General features: G+C 33.5%; 1 protein-coding gene across 1 annotated transcript in view; it reads right to left on the minus strand.

Annotated features, from left to right (window-relative positions):
* Positions 1 to 971: 971 nt before the first annotated feature.
* The window catches only part of LOC144964572 (uncharacterized), a 59,885-nt gene continuing 42,295 nt past the window's right edge, over positions 972 to 18,561 (minus strand). The window contains 10 exon segments of the mRNA XM_078899003.1: positions 972 to 3,458; positions 4,745 to 6,472; positions 8,285 to 8,479; positions 9,780 to 9,912; positions 10,353 to 10,450; positions 10,950 to 11,002; positions 11,261 to 11,402; positions 12,999 to 13,129; positions 13,532 to 13,771; positions 14,435 to 14,759. Coding sequence (XP_078755129.1) covers positions 3,159 to 3,458; positions 4,745 to 6,472; positions 8,285 to 8,479; positions 9,780 to 9,912; positions 10,353 to 10,450; positions 10,950 to 11,002; positions 11,261 to 11,402; positions 12,999 to 13,129; positions 13,532 to 13,771; positions 14,435 to 14,759 — 3,345 coding nt within the window. The 3' untranslated portion in view covers positions 972 to 3,158.

The following is an 18,561-nucleotide window of genomic DNA, read 5'->3' on the forward strand; positions in this document are numbered from 1 at the left end:
TTGATTTTATCCATTATCAATTAAATTGAACACAATTAGATAAAGATCAGAAAATTTGGGCCAAACAAGAGGTGTGGAAGTTGACTTTATGCGATCACCTCCTAATCCCATTTGACAATACAAATACTTAAAACACTTATTTTCAAACACAGTCCAAAAGGAATGATGCCCCTTTTCCACAGTATCTGGGGACTAACACCTCCAATTAAAAAAAAAAAAATTAATTAAAGGAAAATAAAAGAGATACCTAAAGTCTGTTTGCAAAATCAATATCAGTACTCTTTTATTGTGTTTAAAATCTAATGAAACAAAAATTAACAGAGGGTGACTGAACTGGAAACTTCCCTATCAAACCTCATATCAAATCTTCCAATACAATGCTTGACTTCATATAATAAATATTTTGAGCTTGATAATCAGTTATAAAAATCTAACCAACTGTCATTGTGCGTGACCAGCTCTATAGGAAAAATATGGGATTTTTTTCATGAAACTGATTGTTAAAAAAAGTTGTAGCATCATCTGTCCTATACTGTGAACAGAACCTTAAACTAAAAACAATCATCATTTGCTAAGATAAATTTCACCACATAATCACGGGACTATTCAGTCTTAGAGACTGATCAGTAAACAAAATTGGACCCTGCGGTACAATGACAAAATATCTTTATTTCATTTTGATGGGGAAATGTTATTTCTCCAAATATCGATGACATAAGATTATCTCCAAGTTGTCACAAATTAAATTTCCATTTCCTAACCAACTTCACACTTATTAATACAGTCTTACAATGACGCATGCTGATATTGTGATTTTCTATTCCTAACTCCATTACTGCCATTCTTTGTTCATTAAAAAAAAAAAAAACTAACAAGAAAAAACCAATAGAGGGAATTGCTAGTGGTATTAAAGAGATGTAAAATATAATTATAGGAGCATGAAAAAAATAAATAACATTTCCCTTTGCTTGTTTTTGTTTTTTGTTGTTTTTTGGTTTGTTTAATAGTCGAGAGATTTTTCTTTTGCTTGTTGTCTAGTCGCAAAGAGAGAGGGCAAAGGAAATGAAAGACCAAAGCCCAGACTAGAATATTTTTTCCCCCCAATAGTTTTATTCACGATTGTTTTAATTCATCCATAGTTTTCCAGCTACAATATTTGAGAAGATATTTTGTCATTGTATGTTTATGGATTTGGCATCCTAAATTGCTTCATATCAGGCTGACTATATTCTATTACCATTATATTTTTTAAAACATGCATTGACATGTAATGTAACGATCAATGTGGATTATTAGGCGCTATAGAAATTCATTATTTAATTAATGCATCAGTTTTTAATTTAGTTTAATGCCTTTTCAAAATTTAACATTTTTTATCAAATTTAAAAGGCAGTACCACCTTTGTTTTCAAGCTCTTCTGTGATAGCATTATATGGGAAAGACCATTTAAAACTCTTCCAAGTCACAAGGGAAAAAAATCAGAGAATCTTGATGGATTAAATCCCCACCCTATTGATGTGATATCAGCCAGTCCTTTTGTAGTATTACTCATCTCGGTCTTTCTTTTTTTACACAGGTTCAATTTAGATGAAAATCTGCTCCACATAAAACACCAATCCCATCCATAGTGATACAGCTTCAACGTTGGAAGACAATAAATGCTCTGTATTACAATAATTATATCCTCTTGCTTCTGTGACAGAAAATTTTTCTATTTGGCAAGAAAATGTTTCATAACTGTGTCAAATTTTTCTGGTTGTTGGGGAGGGAATGCTATTACGCCGTTCCTTATTTGGTTTTAATCTTATATTACGAACACAATTTTTCTCCAATTTAACATTAATATATTAAGAATGAGAGAAAGGTTAAAAGAAATGATATTATAGAGAGCTCTGAAAGCACAGGCTGCTTGTTACATTACCAAACACAACCAGAGAAAGAAAAGGCAGTAAAACATGTTCTAACTGTATTAAGAATTGAGCTTTTATGTAGCACAATATCCACTAAATGTGCTCAAAATGCTTTACAAGGGGTCCCTGACCAACAGCAACTAGTAGCATATAGAACAAGACATGACACATGTTAGGCGATACTACAATTTTTTTTGGACAGAGACGACGCTGTTAATGGCCAGGTACTTATTTTACACTTGAGTACGGTGAGAGAATGTGAGAAAAGAGCCTTTTCCAACTATGTGCCAAGCGAGGCTCGAACCCAGTACCTTCCGATCCAAAAGCGAGTGTCACACCACTAGACCACATAACCACACAATGGGGTCGAAATTGATACAGTTAAAATAAAAGTCCACAAAGAAATGCCAATTAAACAAACAAGACTTTTGTCTACACGTATTACATTGACGTAAAAGGTTTGAGTTCATTTTTTTAAATGTTAGGCTTCCAATACAATAAATAGCACTGTTAAGTCAAATCCTCCTGTTATTGTAAACCTTGTCCCTATCCAATCATCCAATTACAATCAGTTGGGACTGAAAGTGAATTTTCATATCGCTAGGTTTCATTGCAGAAAGTCATAACTGATTACTTGGAAAATGTTTTATTTTCACATTGCTTCTTGCATCATTTGAAGAGTTTAGTAAATCCTAAGTTCAATCTCTTCAGAATACACATCCGAATCAAACTGGTATACAATCTTAGCACAACTTCCATACTGACAAGAAAATAAGCATTACGTTTGCAAGACTAACATGTGAAAGAATAACTAAACTTGCATAGGTTTTAAATATCAACTTTTCTACACTCCATTCTTGAGCTCTGTCATTCACAGAATATGTCTCTATTTTTGAAGAAGCACAAAATTTACAGCACATATTTTCACTGTATAACAGTTCCAAGGCACCTGAAGGTAATCCAATATGTATGATAGAAAGGCATTTCTATGATAAATCCAAGATGCCTTTATGAATGTAGTGAATCTGTGTTAAATATCAATGCCCTGTTAATTCATTCACAGCAAAAGTTGAAAGGTAGAGAGAACTCCATGGGTCCATTTGAATTTAATAATGTCTTAAATGCCCCATTGCTGGAAAACAACAGCTGTTATTGCCATTTAAAATATCAGAGCATTTCAAACAACTATTGAAACAATCCCACTTGAACAGTTTCATTTTCTAAGCTGTTGTTGCTTAAACAATAATCTTAATTTTTCTTTCCAACTTTGGCAGGAGGAGGTGGAACACCACCAGGCGCCATGAAAGCACCAAAGCCATTCTGGCGGAGAAGTTCTTCGTACGCAGCCATCTGCATTTGCAGTTGTGGACTAAGAGCTGCAGCTGAGACTCCTGGAGGAAGATAAGGACTCATGAAGGCAGGATGGATGTGTGGGTTGAATGACATAGCAGCTGCCGCGGCTGCTGCTACTGCCGACTCTGAACTGTTTGGGACCATGGATGATGATGATGACGACGGTGATGGGTCAGACGGTTGTTTACTTGTTGGCTGAAACAAGAGGAAAACATGGTATTTGTTATTTATATTGTCTTGCATAGTTGAAAGCTTTATACAAAATAAGATAAAAAAGAAGAAAAAACAGGTGAGAAGAAAAAAAAATTGAGCAATAAAATTGAAGAACAATTATGCTCTATGCTGGCACTATGGATATTTGAACCATCAAGGGTCAAGTCATTTATATAAGAGTTGATGACATATGAATTGCCATGACTAAGAAAGAATCGTTCGATTCCATGAAATTTTCAGGAAAAGGTTATCAATTTCTCAAAAAATTTACATGAAAAAGAATGGAAACTTTTGAAGTGCATTTTTTTTTACGTTACTGCCCATCACAGAACACAAACCAAAAATGCAGCTTTGTCAAAAGGAAGCTAGAGCACATGAAAGAGGAATGAACGTTGTTGCAAAATTCAGTAGCATTTGTGAAAAATAACTTTTTTTTTGACAGATTGGCGACAGTGAATGAAAAATAGCTCTATCAATATGATCCAGAGATGAAATTCCTCTCAAAGTAATGGAAAACTCATAAATCATAGTTAATTAAATTGACTCATTGATCTCACTCATTCCACGCCATTCTGAGATCGTTTAAGACGTTTGGTCAAGTCCGGTTTTGAGTGATTGTTCCAAACAGAATCAATTCAGAGTGGACAGCATGAACTGCCCAGAAATAACAGTAAGGGTAAGTGACAGTAGGAGATGGGCTTCAGACTTGAAAACACTGCAAAATAACATTGCTGTTTTGTGCTCTGAATATCCAGATAATGTAATAAACTGTGAGAAGTTAGTTTTCACATACCTTCAATTAGCTTTTCATTAGATGTACTGGGTTGCTATCTTTTTAGCACCATAGGGCCACTTTTACCACAAGCAAACAAATGACTTTTAATTTGCCTAATTCTTTATAAAACAATATTCCTACAATCTTTTTTCACAGCCGTTACGATATTCTGTAGTTAAGCACAGGCATTTTAATAATAATAATGATATGAATATTATTATTATCATTAATAATAATAATAATAATAATAATAATAATAATAATAATAATAATAATAATAATAATAATAATAATAATAATAATAATAATAATAATAATAATAATAATAATAATAATAATAATAATAAATAAATGCATAACTAAATAAATAATCAAGTAAATAAATAAGTAAATAAATTAATGTCAATAAATAAATAAATAAATAAACATATAACAAAACAAATAAACAATCCATTAAAAAATCTCTTCCCACTACTAAAAACGTTTTACTCACTCGGGGCATAGCAGTAAACTGAGTGCCAAACAAGGCAGAAGTCAAACGGTGACCTTCCTTGGCAGCTGCTGCTGCTGCCAGCTGTGACTCCTGAGAAACACCTTTGGCCAATGCTTGCTGGTCAGGGGGAAGGACCAGGCCATTCGTTATACCTGACAGGGCAGCTTGCTGTGCCTGCTGCTGGTGCTTCATTTGGTCTCGGACTGCTGCACTGCTATTACTACTGTTGCTACCACCTATACCATTGGTAGCGGCTGCTGCTGCGGCAGCAACAGCTTGCATTTGAAGGGATTGTAGTTCTAGGGCACTGTGGGGCATCATGGTGTACAAGGATGAGGAGGAAGACAATGACGGTGAGGCCTGCGGATGCTGCTGATGATGAAGTTTTCTCTGATGAGATGGTGAGGATAATGATGAGGAGGATGACGACGAGGATTTCAATTTAGACGATGAAGAGGGTCGTTTTTGATTGCTGATGTTGTCGAGTTGTTGTTGGTGGTGGTGGCTTGGCTTTCTTTGGTGGTTTAAAAGCTGTTGTTGCTGTTGATGATGAGGAGGAAGATGGTGGGAGCTGGTGGGACCATTATTAGCAGCGGTGGCAGCAGCAAATGATTGTTTAGTATGGCTAAATATATCCCTTGGAGAATCAAATCGTTGACGCTGTGCTGGAGGCCTCCCTGGAGCTGCTGGACGCAAACCGGTGGAACTTTTGATTCGATCAAGGACAATGTCTGGGCTGGGGAAAAGGCTACCCTGTGACGGATGGTCAAATGGATACGTTCTTTTTCTTGGTTGGGAGTGGGCTGGTGGAGGAATAGCACCGTTAGGAGATGGTAATGACGGAGAGAGTGGATTGGTGCTCGATGGGTGGAGGTAGACCTGAGATGGGGCACGAGGTAAGTTAGGGTTGCTTTTCCGTCCTGAAGGAGTCGGGTGGAGTAAAGTGATTAGATTCTGACTAGAATTGGCCAAAATGTTGCTGAGGTGGAGTTGGTCGGGATGTTTTGAAGAGGAAGATGATGAGGATAAATTGGTCATTGGACGTTTTTGTTGATTATTGATGTGGTCGGTGAGGAGATAGGGAGACGGTTGATATGGCATGTTGGTATGGGCTGCCTTCTGCTGATGTTGAAGCTGGCGATTGGCAGCAGCACCGCTTAGAGCACCTGGAAATAACATGCTGTCAGCAGAGGAACTGTTTTTGGAACTGGACGATTTCCCTTGAGCAAGGGAAGGAATGACTGTGCTACTATTGGAGGGATGAGGATGCTGGTCTTTCCTCTTGTTTACACCCTCTCCTCCTTTGTTATTATCCATGTGGTCTGGCTTGAGAGGAGAAGCTGAGGCAGCAATTAGACCCCATGGAGTTTGCATTATTTGCTGGGGATGAAGAGGCACCAGGTAGCCACCCCGATAAACCAAGTTGGTGTTGGGAATCACTGTACCCTCCGCTGCTCCAAACTCAGCAGGTAAAACAGCACCTGGAATTGCTCCGGCCATCAGCTGTTGCTCTGTGAACCCTAGGGTTGCCAAGTTTGGGGGTAACAGAGGATGCTGTTGCTGCTGTTGCACGTTGTCAGAATCCTTTGTTTTCTCTGCATGTTCTTTAGTTGGGATCTGATTTTGACGCTGGCGTACGATTGGAATTTCCAAAAGCTCTGTATCATTTTTAGTGTCATTACAAATTGCTGATGATAATGATTTCTCTTTTTTGTTTTCAGAGGTTTCCTGTAAAACAAAATAAAAATAAAATCAGCATAACCAACAACGCTTCAAACAATATTTAATTTAGTCCTTCTTATTAGAATATGTCGTTTTGTTTGGAAACCAGTATTAAAGAGCAAAACATTTTCAAGAATATAAGACTTTCTTCAGAATCTAACGATATATATCAAAAGGAAGCTATGACAAAATCTTATTCAAATTGAATCTCTTTTTGCAACCAACGAGACGAATTACACAGTATGATGAATTCTTTTACATGCAATAATTATTTGAAGTAGTAAATGCACCTTGACTTTTCTCAAACAATTTTCTGACACAAACTAGAGGCATAATAAATGTATTGAATAACAAAAGCGGAAAACAAAACATATTTTATACAAATCATTAAAATTTAAATAGAATGAAATCATAAAAAAAGATTTTGGATTTGCCATGTCACCGAACAAAATATCAATTTGTCTCCCCTTACTCGGTTTATCTTAGCTTTGAAAAAAATATTGCCACAAAAAAAGTAAAATAAGAATCAACAGGGTGATTATCATACATGGTACATCATCCTTCAACAAAGGAAAATAAACATATATATATATATATATATATATATATGCCATTCTTGTGCTGGAAGAGGGGAAAATGGAGCAAAGCAGATGTGTAGATGATTGATTGAATCATTAAATTAGAAATAATGTATAAAACGAACAAAAAATACACTCAAATCAGAAATGGTGTAGTCAGGAATAAAAACGGTATTTCTATCTTAAAGAATTTTAAAGTTAACTAATTTGACCAAAAAAATGTTGCTACCATTTATCATTATAACAAATTAAGTTAAGGATTTTTTTTTTTAACATTTTTTTTTTTTAAACAAAGAGAATAAATTTTGAATGTTGCAGAAAATAAAAAAACAAGAATGATTAAGAAACTTAATTCTGGTGTCTTTATTCCATCTGAATTCAATTAATCATACTCATGAAATAAAGCTAGAAATTGTTAACGAAATAAAGTAAAGAATTTTTTTTTTTTTTAATATAAATAATGATTAAAAGAAAAGAAAAGAAGAGAAAATAAAACAAAAAAAAAACAAACCACAAACGAAAAAAAAATCGGAAGAAACGTCAAAAGTATTGAGATGAGAGATGAGGTGCTGGGTGAAAGCTGTAAAAGCTGTGCGCTGCTTTTCGGAATAAAACATGTATGCTCCATGATTGGTCTTAAAATTTACCACCTTGTTTTCTAGTCATGAATCCCATTCCATATTCCTTTCATGGAATATTACACATGCATTAATTTCATCAATTCATTTTCCCTTTACTGTGGGATGTATCAAAATTTAAGGAATATTAAATTTTGCAACTCGTCACTTAGTTTTCTATTTTTTCCTATTTCCGGCAAAACCAAATGACCTCCTGCAGTTTCCATTGAAAAAAAGACGAGTCTCACATCTTAGTTGAGTGGGGTAGCGCGAGTTAAGTGCCTTATTCAAGGACATAAGGTCAGGACAATAACTTTTCACGATCACTGCCACCCACCCAGCCACTGAACATGCTTGAACAATGCTTGACTTTAGAGATAGGACAATTCACCATTCCCACAATGGGTGGCATGCATCAACTAAAAATCAGAACCGTGAACCAACCATTTAAATTATTAACAATCCCATACAAAATGACTTTTTTCTGATTATCAAACCTTTTTCATGGAGCATACAGTTTTGTTTGTTTTATTCTTTCTCTTTTCTTTTTTTAAAAAATTTTGTAATGCAGCTGCAGCAGAAAAGCTGTAGATATTGTCAAGGCCGACCAACCCTCATCTCACCTGAAGTGGGTCGCACCGTGGTGCTGACGGTGGTGGTGGTGGTGTTGGATGAGGAGGTTGAGGAGGTTGAGGTGGTTGCGGTGGTGCTGTCACCACTGTTGACATGATGGTAATTTGCTCCCCCTCCAGCTTTTCCTCCACCTTCACACTACTCACACCACTACAACTTTCCTCTTTCTTTATCTCCAGCTCGGTCTGGATGACGTGGATGGGAGGAAGGGAAGAAAATGATAGAAGGAAGAAGAGAAGTAAGAAGGCAGGAGACTTACTTTTTAACTGAAAAATGGATCTCTTTCGTACATTGATGAATTATGCAGATCTGCCAACCGGATTTTTTCAAAATTCATAGTATTAAAGGGAAAACAATCGAAATCAATAAACTAATTGATTCAATGACCCTTCCAATTCTTTAAAATATGTGCACGGGCACAAAATATTCCTTTACAACAAGTCTCATCGAATTTTAATAACTTAAGTAACTAACGTAGTTCTGGAGCTGGAACCAAAAATGTGTATTTCTACTAATATTTGGGAGTTGGCAGGTCTGAATTTATGTATAGACTGACATGTTAGTAAAGAATGAAGGATTACACAGACAGGATACTTGGGCAATCGGATGAACTAACAATGTGATTCATTTAATTAGTTGTTTTTTTATCTTTTAAAATATTTTAATTGATCAGAAGTTCAAAACTGTTCTATAAGGCATATTGCTTATTTGCTCTGCAGACTATGAAAATACGAAATGATAGCATTGTTTTACTATAACCATAGGATATGATAGAATTTTGTTACTGTGATGAATGATACGATTGTGACAATGTTGTGTTTCTCTTGATAATTTTTATTTGTTAAATCACTTGATTATTCCTCAACAAGGTTGTTATTAAACCCATTATATTTCCACTCTGGGCTCCTTTCTCTCTAACCTGACATCTTAAAAAAGCAGACAGAATTGTAAATCTATAGATATTGAAGAAACTATGATCAGGGTTGCCGATTCAAGGTGAAAAAGTTTACTGAACTTTTACGCGAACACATCAACTGACCCCTATCTGAACACTAGTAAATAGTCATTACCTGCGTACTTTTTTTTCTGTTTACCGGGTGATTGGGAAATATACTGAGGTTTGTTAACAAACTGAACTCCATAAATCAGAAAATTCAACTAATCAATTTTATGATTTATGACTTCAAATATATTTTAAAAGTTAAAAATGCTGTTAGTTATTCCCAACTGTTTTCTATGATAAAAGAGAGCAAATAGGGACATGTAAGTTTGGAATTTGGTGCAAGTCAGGCTGAAGGAAATGTTCAAAATATTTTTTTTGGGACACAATTTTTTCTGATTAAATTGAAGCTATGAGTTGTGAAGGAAGAAAACAATTGAAAAGAAAGCAAACGTGTTAAAAACGTACTTGTTTTTTTATTGTGAGTGTTTTAAAACCTTGTTAATAAATTCTATTAAAAATTGGTTAATTTCAACCACACTCACCTCCTGTGAAACATTTTCTTTTTCTTCCTTCTTCTCTTGCTTTGAATCGGGATGTTCAATAGCTCTGATGGTTTTCTTCTTGGATTTGGGGCCTTTCAATTTACGGAGATGGCGTTCATATGGCAGTAATAATCTGATGACAAAATGGAAAATAAAGCTTCAGGGTTAGTGATTTGATCAAAGAACATTTCAATATTTCCCAAACACAATTAGGAAAATATCTAGATAAAATTTGTTATTCCAAATAAAATAATAACAAAGAGACAAAAAAGGGAAAATTGGTCCTAAAAATTTATACATATTTCTATCTGGCCTTCAAGTAATTTTGAAATGATAATAAACTAGATGGAAAATGTTTTCTGGGTGATAAAAATTAAAAAGAATCATAAATTGAAAAAAAAAATCTACTTCAAAGTAGAACAAACTCCAAAAAGTAACAGTGATGTTTTATATTAACAATACAAAGACATTTTAAGCTTTGAAAACAGAAGCTGTATTAAATTTAGAGAGGAAAAAAATGGGAGCAAAACACATTCAAAAGACAAAAAAATGATGGCACAAAGCAATGATTACCTTTCATAATGACGCCTGGTGCATGTAGCAGCACTGGTGTTACTAGAGTTGCCTCCCATCTTGTCATACAAATGCTTCCACATGCGTTTGGTGGTTATCTAAAGATGGCAAACAAAATATGTCATAAAGAAATCTTGGTTTATGATTTACTTACCGTATAATTTGATAATAAAACAAACTTGAGCTTTTATATACCTCAATATCCACTAAATGTGCTTTACAAATCCTTAACACTTCCCTATCAATATAAAAAAAAAAGACATTTACAGTTAAGTTTCAGTTCTTGATTGATTTGTTACAAATTTATATATGTAAAGTACGTAAAAGCATTTATTTTATTGTTATTTATAAAAACAACTTGTGCTGATAGCCATCTTTACTCAAGAACTTAAGTGGAAGCATTACATCAAGAAGAAGGTTGAGAACCTAAAGAAGATCCCTGCGAACAAAAAGCTATCAGTTGAGCGCTCTAATTCATTGTGTTTAAAATTAATTCAACTCATTCCATTTAACCATACTTGGTTCTTGATTTAAAAAAAAAAATAGGTCAAAATATTTTGGAATTTAAAAAATATATTGATAAATGTGTTTACTCACTGCATCATAACCTCCAAGTTTTTCTGCTTGTTTGAAAAACACATACAAGTCAACTGTGAAAAACAAAAAGAAAGATAAAAATAAAGATTTCCCAAAAAGAATTTGGCACGAATCATATATGCTAATACCAATATCAAGTAGAGGATCAGAAAAAACAAATATAAGAAAATCACATAAATAACTAACTTCGAAAAAGGGGGAAAATCTGATTAAACAATATTAACAACATTACCAACAAACACACGTTTTGTATACTTAAAATTTTAAAGGTAGATTTCAAAAAACAAATAAACAAAACAAAAACAACTTACTTTGTTTGAACCCAAGAGACGGTATACGTCCAATGGGTATTTTGGCTTCATGCATGAACTTGTGTAGTCCAAAGAGAAAGGCTTGTTCCTCTGCATTCACTTTATCGTCAGTCAGTTCTGTTGTGTCAGTCGATCTGCGAGGCTGTGAAAAAACAAAAAAAAAAACAATCAAAATTGAGTTTCGATGGAATTTTATTTTAATTGCTAACCTTAACTACAGTGGAATTCGCACAAAGTCAACACTCTTAAAGTCAACTTCTGGCTAAAGTCAACACTCTTAAAGTCAACTTCTGGCTAAAGTCAACACTCTTAAAGTCAACTTCTGGCTAAAGTCAACACCTCTTGTTAGTTCCAAATTGTCTGTACTATATCTAAGTGTATTCTTTGATAACGGATAAAGTCAACCTTGCTTAAAACCAACCAATCTTTCTGATCTGGAGGTGTTGACTTTATAAGGATTTCATTGTATCAGGTTTCAGTTGAAGACCTGGCTGTTTTTTAACCAAAAAAAGAACAGCTAAAGCAAAACTGGAGTCATGGCATTCTTTAATGCTGCTTTCTTTTTAAAACAGATATTTTGTCAGGTTAGTAAACAAATGTGTTAAAGTGCTGCTTAAGATAACTTGGAAATAATCAGACTAACTATCAGTTCACCCAGTTATGTCAAAATCAGCAGTGACAGCGGTGAGAATGCATTCACCACCCTTTCATTGATCGTAGGGTTTTTTAATAATAGTTTAGAAGCAATGAAAATATAGAAATGGAAATATGTGAGGATGTTTATAAATAGCTGGATTTCAAAACCAGGAATTTGGTACACCAATCTCATTTGAACTTTAACATTCCATTATTAATTGGGTTTCAACATGAGAGTAAATGGCAAATATAAGTATAATGGATATCATCATTGAAACAAAGATCAGACAATGTGACACTCCCATCTAACTGTGACCCAATAATCATCAATCAATAAGTCATGTCGACCTTTGCTTTTAAGGTAGAGAGAGAGAGAGAGAGAGAGAGAGAGAGAGAGAGAGAGAGAGAGAGAGAGAGAGAGAGAGAGAGAGAGAGAGAGAGAGAGAGAAAAAGAGAGAAGAGAGAGAGAGAGAGAGAGAGAGAGAAGAGAGAGAGAGAGAGAGAGAGAGAGAGAGAGAAAGAGAGAGAGAGAAAGAGAGAGAGAGAAAGAGAGAGAGAGAAAGAGAGAGAGAGAGAAGAGGGGAGGAGATATATATATATATATATATATATATATATATAATATATATATATATATATATATATATATATATATATATATATATATATATATATATATATATATATATATAATATATATATATATATATATATATATATATATATATATATATATATATATAAAATAACAGCTATACATGAACATAAACCTAAACGTCATAGAAGTTAATGATTTGATGTAAAGCAATCAATTAAATTTGGATATTTTTGTTTAGTTTTGTTGGGTTTTTTTTAATTTTTATTTTTGAATGGATCGTTTTTCTAAACAATAACATACTTTCCATCTGATTAAATTCATCAATTTAATCCCCCCATTAAAAAGAAACAAAAAAAAAACAAAAACAAAGGAATAAACATGAAATTAATAAATTAATTATTTAATGCAACACTTGATGTATTAAAAACAAATGCATTGATTAATTCACACGATCCCTTATCAATCATTCAAATTTAGCGTCACCATCTTTATAAAGGTGCTTACCCTGGAGGATGTGGAAATGGTTGGAGCGATATTGGCAAATATTTCCTCAGTACTGTCAGAGTCTTGCTGCGAATCTTTTCTCAACAAATCCTTCTTCTTCTTTCCTCGAGGCCGATTTTTCAAGGTGGGCACTGGAGATTAATCAATTGATACAGTTTAACTTCTCTATAAAGTACAAAAAGTCTTTACAACACTAGTCAATACCGGATTAAATTTAAATAATTTTGATCATCACATTTTCTACTATGTTTTCTCTAAATTTTAATTATAATACACTCTCTAACTGCTTGGCCCCAGTTCACTATTTTTAACCTGCCATGTATTTAGGGTTCTCTTCAAATAAAACCAAAAAAAACAGGTAAAAAAAATAATTAAAGGCTGTGATGTGCTTAACGATGTCTGAAGAAATAAGGGATAAATACAGTTATAATATCACCAGGCCATCATTTACATAGTGAGAATAAAAGACCTCCATCAATCATCATGACCAGGTTTTTGTAACCAAATAATGACATCAATGATCTTGGACTCACTCATGTGATCCATGCGAATGTCCAAGTCGTCTATCTCCGAGTGGTAGAAAGCATCCCGACAGAACATTACTCGACACCCAGGACCTCTGCCAGCAAAGCTACCTAAAGCCATGACAACAGCCAATTTAAGCCATTTGTTCTCACAACCTTCCAGTCTACGCATCATGGCCCTGTAGCGACAATAACGAGGAAAACTCATCACTGCTACATTAGCAGCTCCTTTTACCGATGGGCTTGTATCTGTTTGAAATAGAAGAAGAGGAAGACCTTTAATATTTTAACTTTGAACAAAGTTTAGATACTATTCCATTGACATTATGTGAATCATTCTTTTAATTACTAATATATGAAAAACAGGGAACCGCAAACAACTTACCCATTCACTATTTTTTTAAGCCCTGATTTCAGGAAAACAAAATGAGAAATAGAAATTAGACTGAATACAAAGGAGAGAAAAGGGAGGGGGGGGGGGAGACAAACAAAAATAATTATGAGGACACACAACACACATGCTGTTATTGCTATCGAGATAAAAAAAAAAAAAGGATGATATTCACACCTGCTGTATGAAGAAAAAAATATTTGAACCCCACCCTGGAAATTTGAACAAAAAGATTGTTAGATTAATCTTTGGATGTTTTACCCAAAATGTATGATTTTAATTAATATATATAGATTCTCACCTCAAAATGAATTGGGACATAAGTTATGACTTAAGTATGGAATTGGAAATTATTTTTTTTAATTCCTCTAAAAATTTCAACCAAAATAAAAAAATCAGGTATAAAATTGCTGATTGGACCAAATTTGGCTCCCCTAAAACAAACTGGATATACCAATTAAATCTATGTGATGCGTCTAGATGTGAAATGAGGTCGGGATAAAGACAAAACATGAACTCACCCCCATCCTCTGACTCAGGACTGTCCACCTTACTGATGGTCCAATCCTCCTCTTCCTCCTCCTTCTCGTCCTTTATTGTGATTGGCGTTGTGAGAGGAGGCGGTGACTTGCTGTGTCCATTCTGTTCTTGCTTGACCACCAGCTCCCCGTTTGTCTTCTGCGAGGGAGACGATGGCAATGGTGTTGATGACGATGATTGAGACAAGGTTGCAGCAGACAGCCATGGTGCTTCGTAGCCGTACTCCCACTTGAAGTTGTCTATCATCAAGGGAAGGAGGTCGTCCAGGCGTAGCACCAGCCTCTCTCCAAGAACCACAATCTCATCCTGAGTAGAGAAAGAAAAAAAAAATGATTTTAAAATGACAAAATGAAAGCAAATTTTAATTATCACATTGGTCATGTATGCAATGCATGTGAGCACATGTAAATATATCATTGCATGCTTTGTACTTTTGTTTACTTGTTTGGAAAGAGATTTCAAACAAAATGAAGTTATAAACTGATTTAAAAACGGGGGAAAAAATGGGCCCTGTCAGCTCAGTTTAGTACCAGGGACATAATATAAAAAATAGTATGAATTATTGTCCCAAAAGCCAGACATTCAAGTAATGTATGAGGCATAAGAAGAATAATAGTCACTAAACATGTTCAACCATAGCCTCTTTGTGGGGGCAGCGAGATATGCCTAGGAACAGAAGCGGTATACCCTCATCAGCACGGTTATAATTCTATCATTATTATTATTATTATTATTATTATTATTATTATTATTATTATTATTATTATTATTATTATTATTATTATTATTATTATCATTATATTTAATTTTTTAATTTTATGTTTTAAAAATTTATTTATATATTTATTTTAAAATCATTCTTTCTTTTTTTTTAAATTTTTATCATCATCATCATCATCATCATCATCATCATCATCATCATCATCATCATCATCATCATCATTAGTAGTAGTAGTATCATCACCATAAATAATAATAATAATAATAATAATAATAAAATAATAATAATAATAATAATAATAATAATAATAATAATAATAATAATAATAATATATATTATTATTATTATTATCATTATTATATTATTATTATTATTATTATTATTATTATTATTATTATTATTATTATTATTATTATTATTATTATTATATTATCATTATTATTATAGTACTTGTTGTTGTTGATGTTATCATAAATACCATTATCGTTTTCACCATTTCAAAGTAATTCTTTCTTTAAAAATTGTTTTGTTTTGTTTGTTTTTTTTAGATTTCCTTCCAAAAAGCTCAATCGTAAAAATAACACATTCAAAAATCAATACTAACACCCAAACCAATATTTGGCTTATCCTAGTTAAGTGATCTGGCAACCCCCCTTCCCTCATCCCCCTACTCTCTCTCTCCCGACCCGTCTCAAAACAAGAATACAATGATGTGTAACGTTTTCATTATCACGAGGGACGAAAGAGGCAGGCAAACAACTGGAAGGGAAGTATTATCATCAGAAAGGGATAAAGAAAGTAAGAAAGGGAAAAAAAAAAAAAAAAAAAGGGGGGGGGGGGGGGGGGATTTTGAAAAATTGGATAACTCCAGATTAGGTGCGTGACCAGTACGGTACTAGAAAGTACACTACGTATTATTTAGTAGAAAGGAGGGGGGGGGGGGGGGGGGGGGGGGGGGGGGGGGGGGGGGGTCATTTGACCTCCTAGACCCGATAATGCGATACGATAATCTGTTATTATTTTCGCTACCTGAACATGTGTAATCTTCATTTGTATGAAAATTTGCATATGATTTAAGCTTGGAGAAGATGAGAGAGAAGTGTGAGACGGGGCTAAGAGATTGCTGGTGAATGTTTTTTTGTTTTTTTTTATGACGATGATAATAATATGGTGGTGGTAATAATAACAATAATAATAATAATAATAATAATAATAATAATAATAATAATAATAATAATAATAATAATAATAATAATAATAATAATAATGATAATGATGATGATGATGATGATGATGATGATGATGATGATGATGATGTAGTACATAATAAGCCAATAGCACGTCGCTTACTTAAGAGTCCATCACCACCTGTTGTTTTCATTACACACAAGATTATCACTCTCCTCATTAAACTGGAGTCGGAATTACAGTGGCGAGAGAATAGTAACGTTGGGAGAAAGGGGTAGGGGGGGGGGGGGGGGGAGAGGAGGAGGGAAGAGTTGGTAATGGAGTGGAAATTGATTTACTCGCGACTGGTGCATATTGTGACTGACAAAGAGAGGGAAAGAGGGGAGAAGGGGGAGGGGAGGGAAGAGAGGAAGAGAATAACATCTAAAATTCTTATAACTGATCCTCTTTTTTTTTGTATAGAGAAATTGAGAAAACGAGTTGTAAATATAGCGTAATAATTGATGTACAATACAAATACATCTTCAAAAATAAATAAATAAACACTAAACAGGAACGTCTCTGGCTGAAACCCGTCTTTCAATAGCCAATAGCAAAGTATAAACAATTAAAACCATTGTTATAATTGTTTTTTGTTATTGGCAGTAGACCTGTTTTGAGTGCGAAAACGTTTTGTGTTTAGTTGTGTATTTTCATCCCTTTTCTCCTTTTTTTTTCTTTTTCTTGAAACTGTTATATTCGTGTTTTGTTTTTGTTTTTTTTGTTTTTTTGTGTGTGTTTTTTTTTTTTTTTTTTTGTGTGTGTGTGTTTTTTTTTTTGTTTTTTTTTTTTTTGTTTTTTTTGTATATTATTTTGTTTTTTGTATATTACAGTTCGTTACGAACGTGGCTAAATTTTGAAATCGAGTGAAAAGATCGGCAAGAATAAAATAAATAAATAAATAAATAAATAAATAAATAAATAAATAAATAAATAAATAAATAGTATGGCCCTTTCTCTTGTTACCTCTGCTTACACCACAACACCACCGCTCTTACTTTCACTAATATAATTAATCCCCATTTAAAAAATCCCCCTTTCTTCTCAGATCATAGTATGAAACATTTTTCTTTCAAAGACATAAGCAATTTTTCATTTAAACCAAAAATAAAATAAAATAAATAAATAATTGAATAAATAATAAATAAGTGAATAAATAATAAATAAGTAAATAAATAAATAAATAAAAATTTAAAAAAACCAACACTTTCATCTACAATAATGTTTTTGCCCACATAGATATCATTTTTTAAAATCGTTACTCTATCAGTATCAGTATCGAGCCCACAATAAAAATCAAATCTTGCCCTTCGACAAAGCCGGATTATGAGAATCGATAATCACTGAGCGACTGCCACATTCCAACCACCACACACCACACCACGCCACGCGGACTGACTGACAAACGGACAAACGGGGGTAAAAATAGGTCAAAAGTCTACTTATTAAGATAGTATGCAGTATCTGAACTGATGCAGGTTACTTTACCAGATGTGATCGTTTAATTTGTTGCGATTGCAATGGTGATTTGAAAAGTATATTATTAATGTTATTGCCTCTTGAAAAAACAAATGTCTCCCACCACCTTTTGACAATGAGATATATAAAAAAAAAAAAAACAATAAAAAGTTTCCCACCAAACTATTTTCCTTCTCAAAGAAAGGCAATCATTTTTAAAATAAATATGTAAAAGATCTTAAATTCCATTATCTTTGTGTGATTTCAATCGACTTCCAAAATAAAAAATAAAAAATAATGCAGAGCACTATAAACAACATCTATCTAATAGATGATATAGACAACACAAGATATTTATCACCCGAATAGCTTCAGCTTTTATGCAATGTTTTGGAATTATCTATTTCAAGACAGATTTTTTTAAAAACAACAAAACTCTCTCTCTCTCTCTCTCTCTCTCTCTTTCTCTCTCTCTCTCTCTCTCTCTCTCTCTCTCTCTCTCTCTCTCTCTCTCTCTCACACACACACACACACACACACACACAAACACACACACACACATTCATAAACTCACTATAAATTTTTTTTTTAAACACTGATATCTTTTTTTAAATCATAGTTATTGACTATAATTTATTTATTTATTTATTTTGTCCGCCTTATTTTATTTTCCTTACTTAAATGTAAATGAGTGTTTTATTC

This window comes from Berghia stephanieae, chromosome 2 (assembly GCF_034508935.2).
Source record: "Berghia stephanieae isolate SIO BIC M18660-M18661 chromosome 2, UCSD_Bste_1.3, whole genome shotgun sequence".
Lineage (NCBI taxonomy): Eukaryota > Metazoa > Mollusca > Gastropoda > Nudibranchia > Aeolidiidae > Berghia > Berghia stephanieae.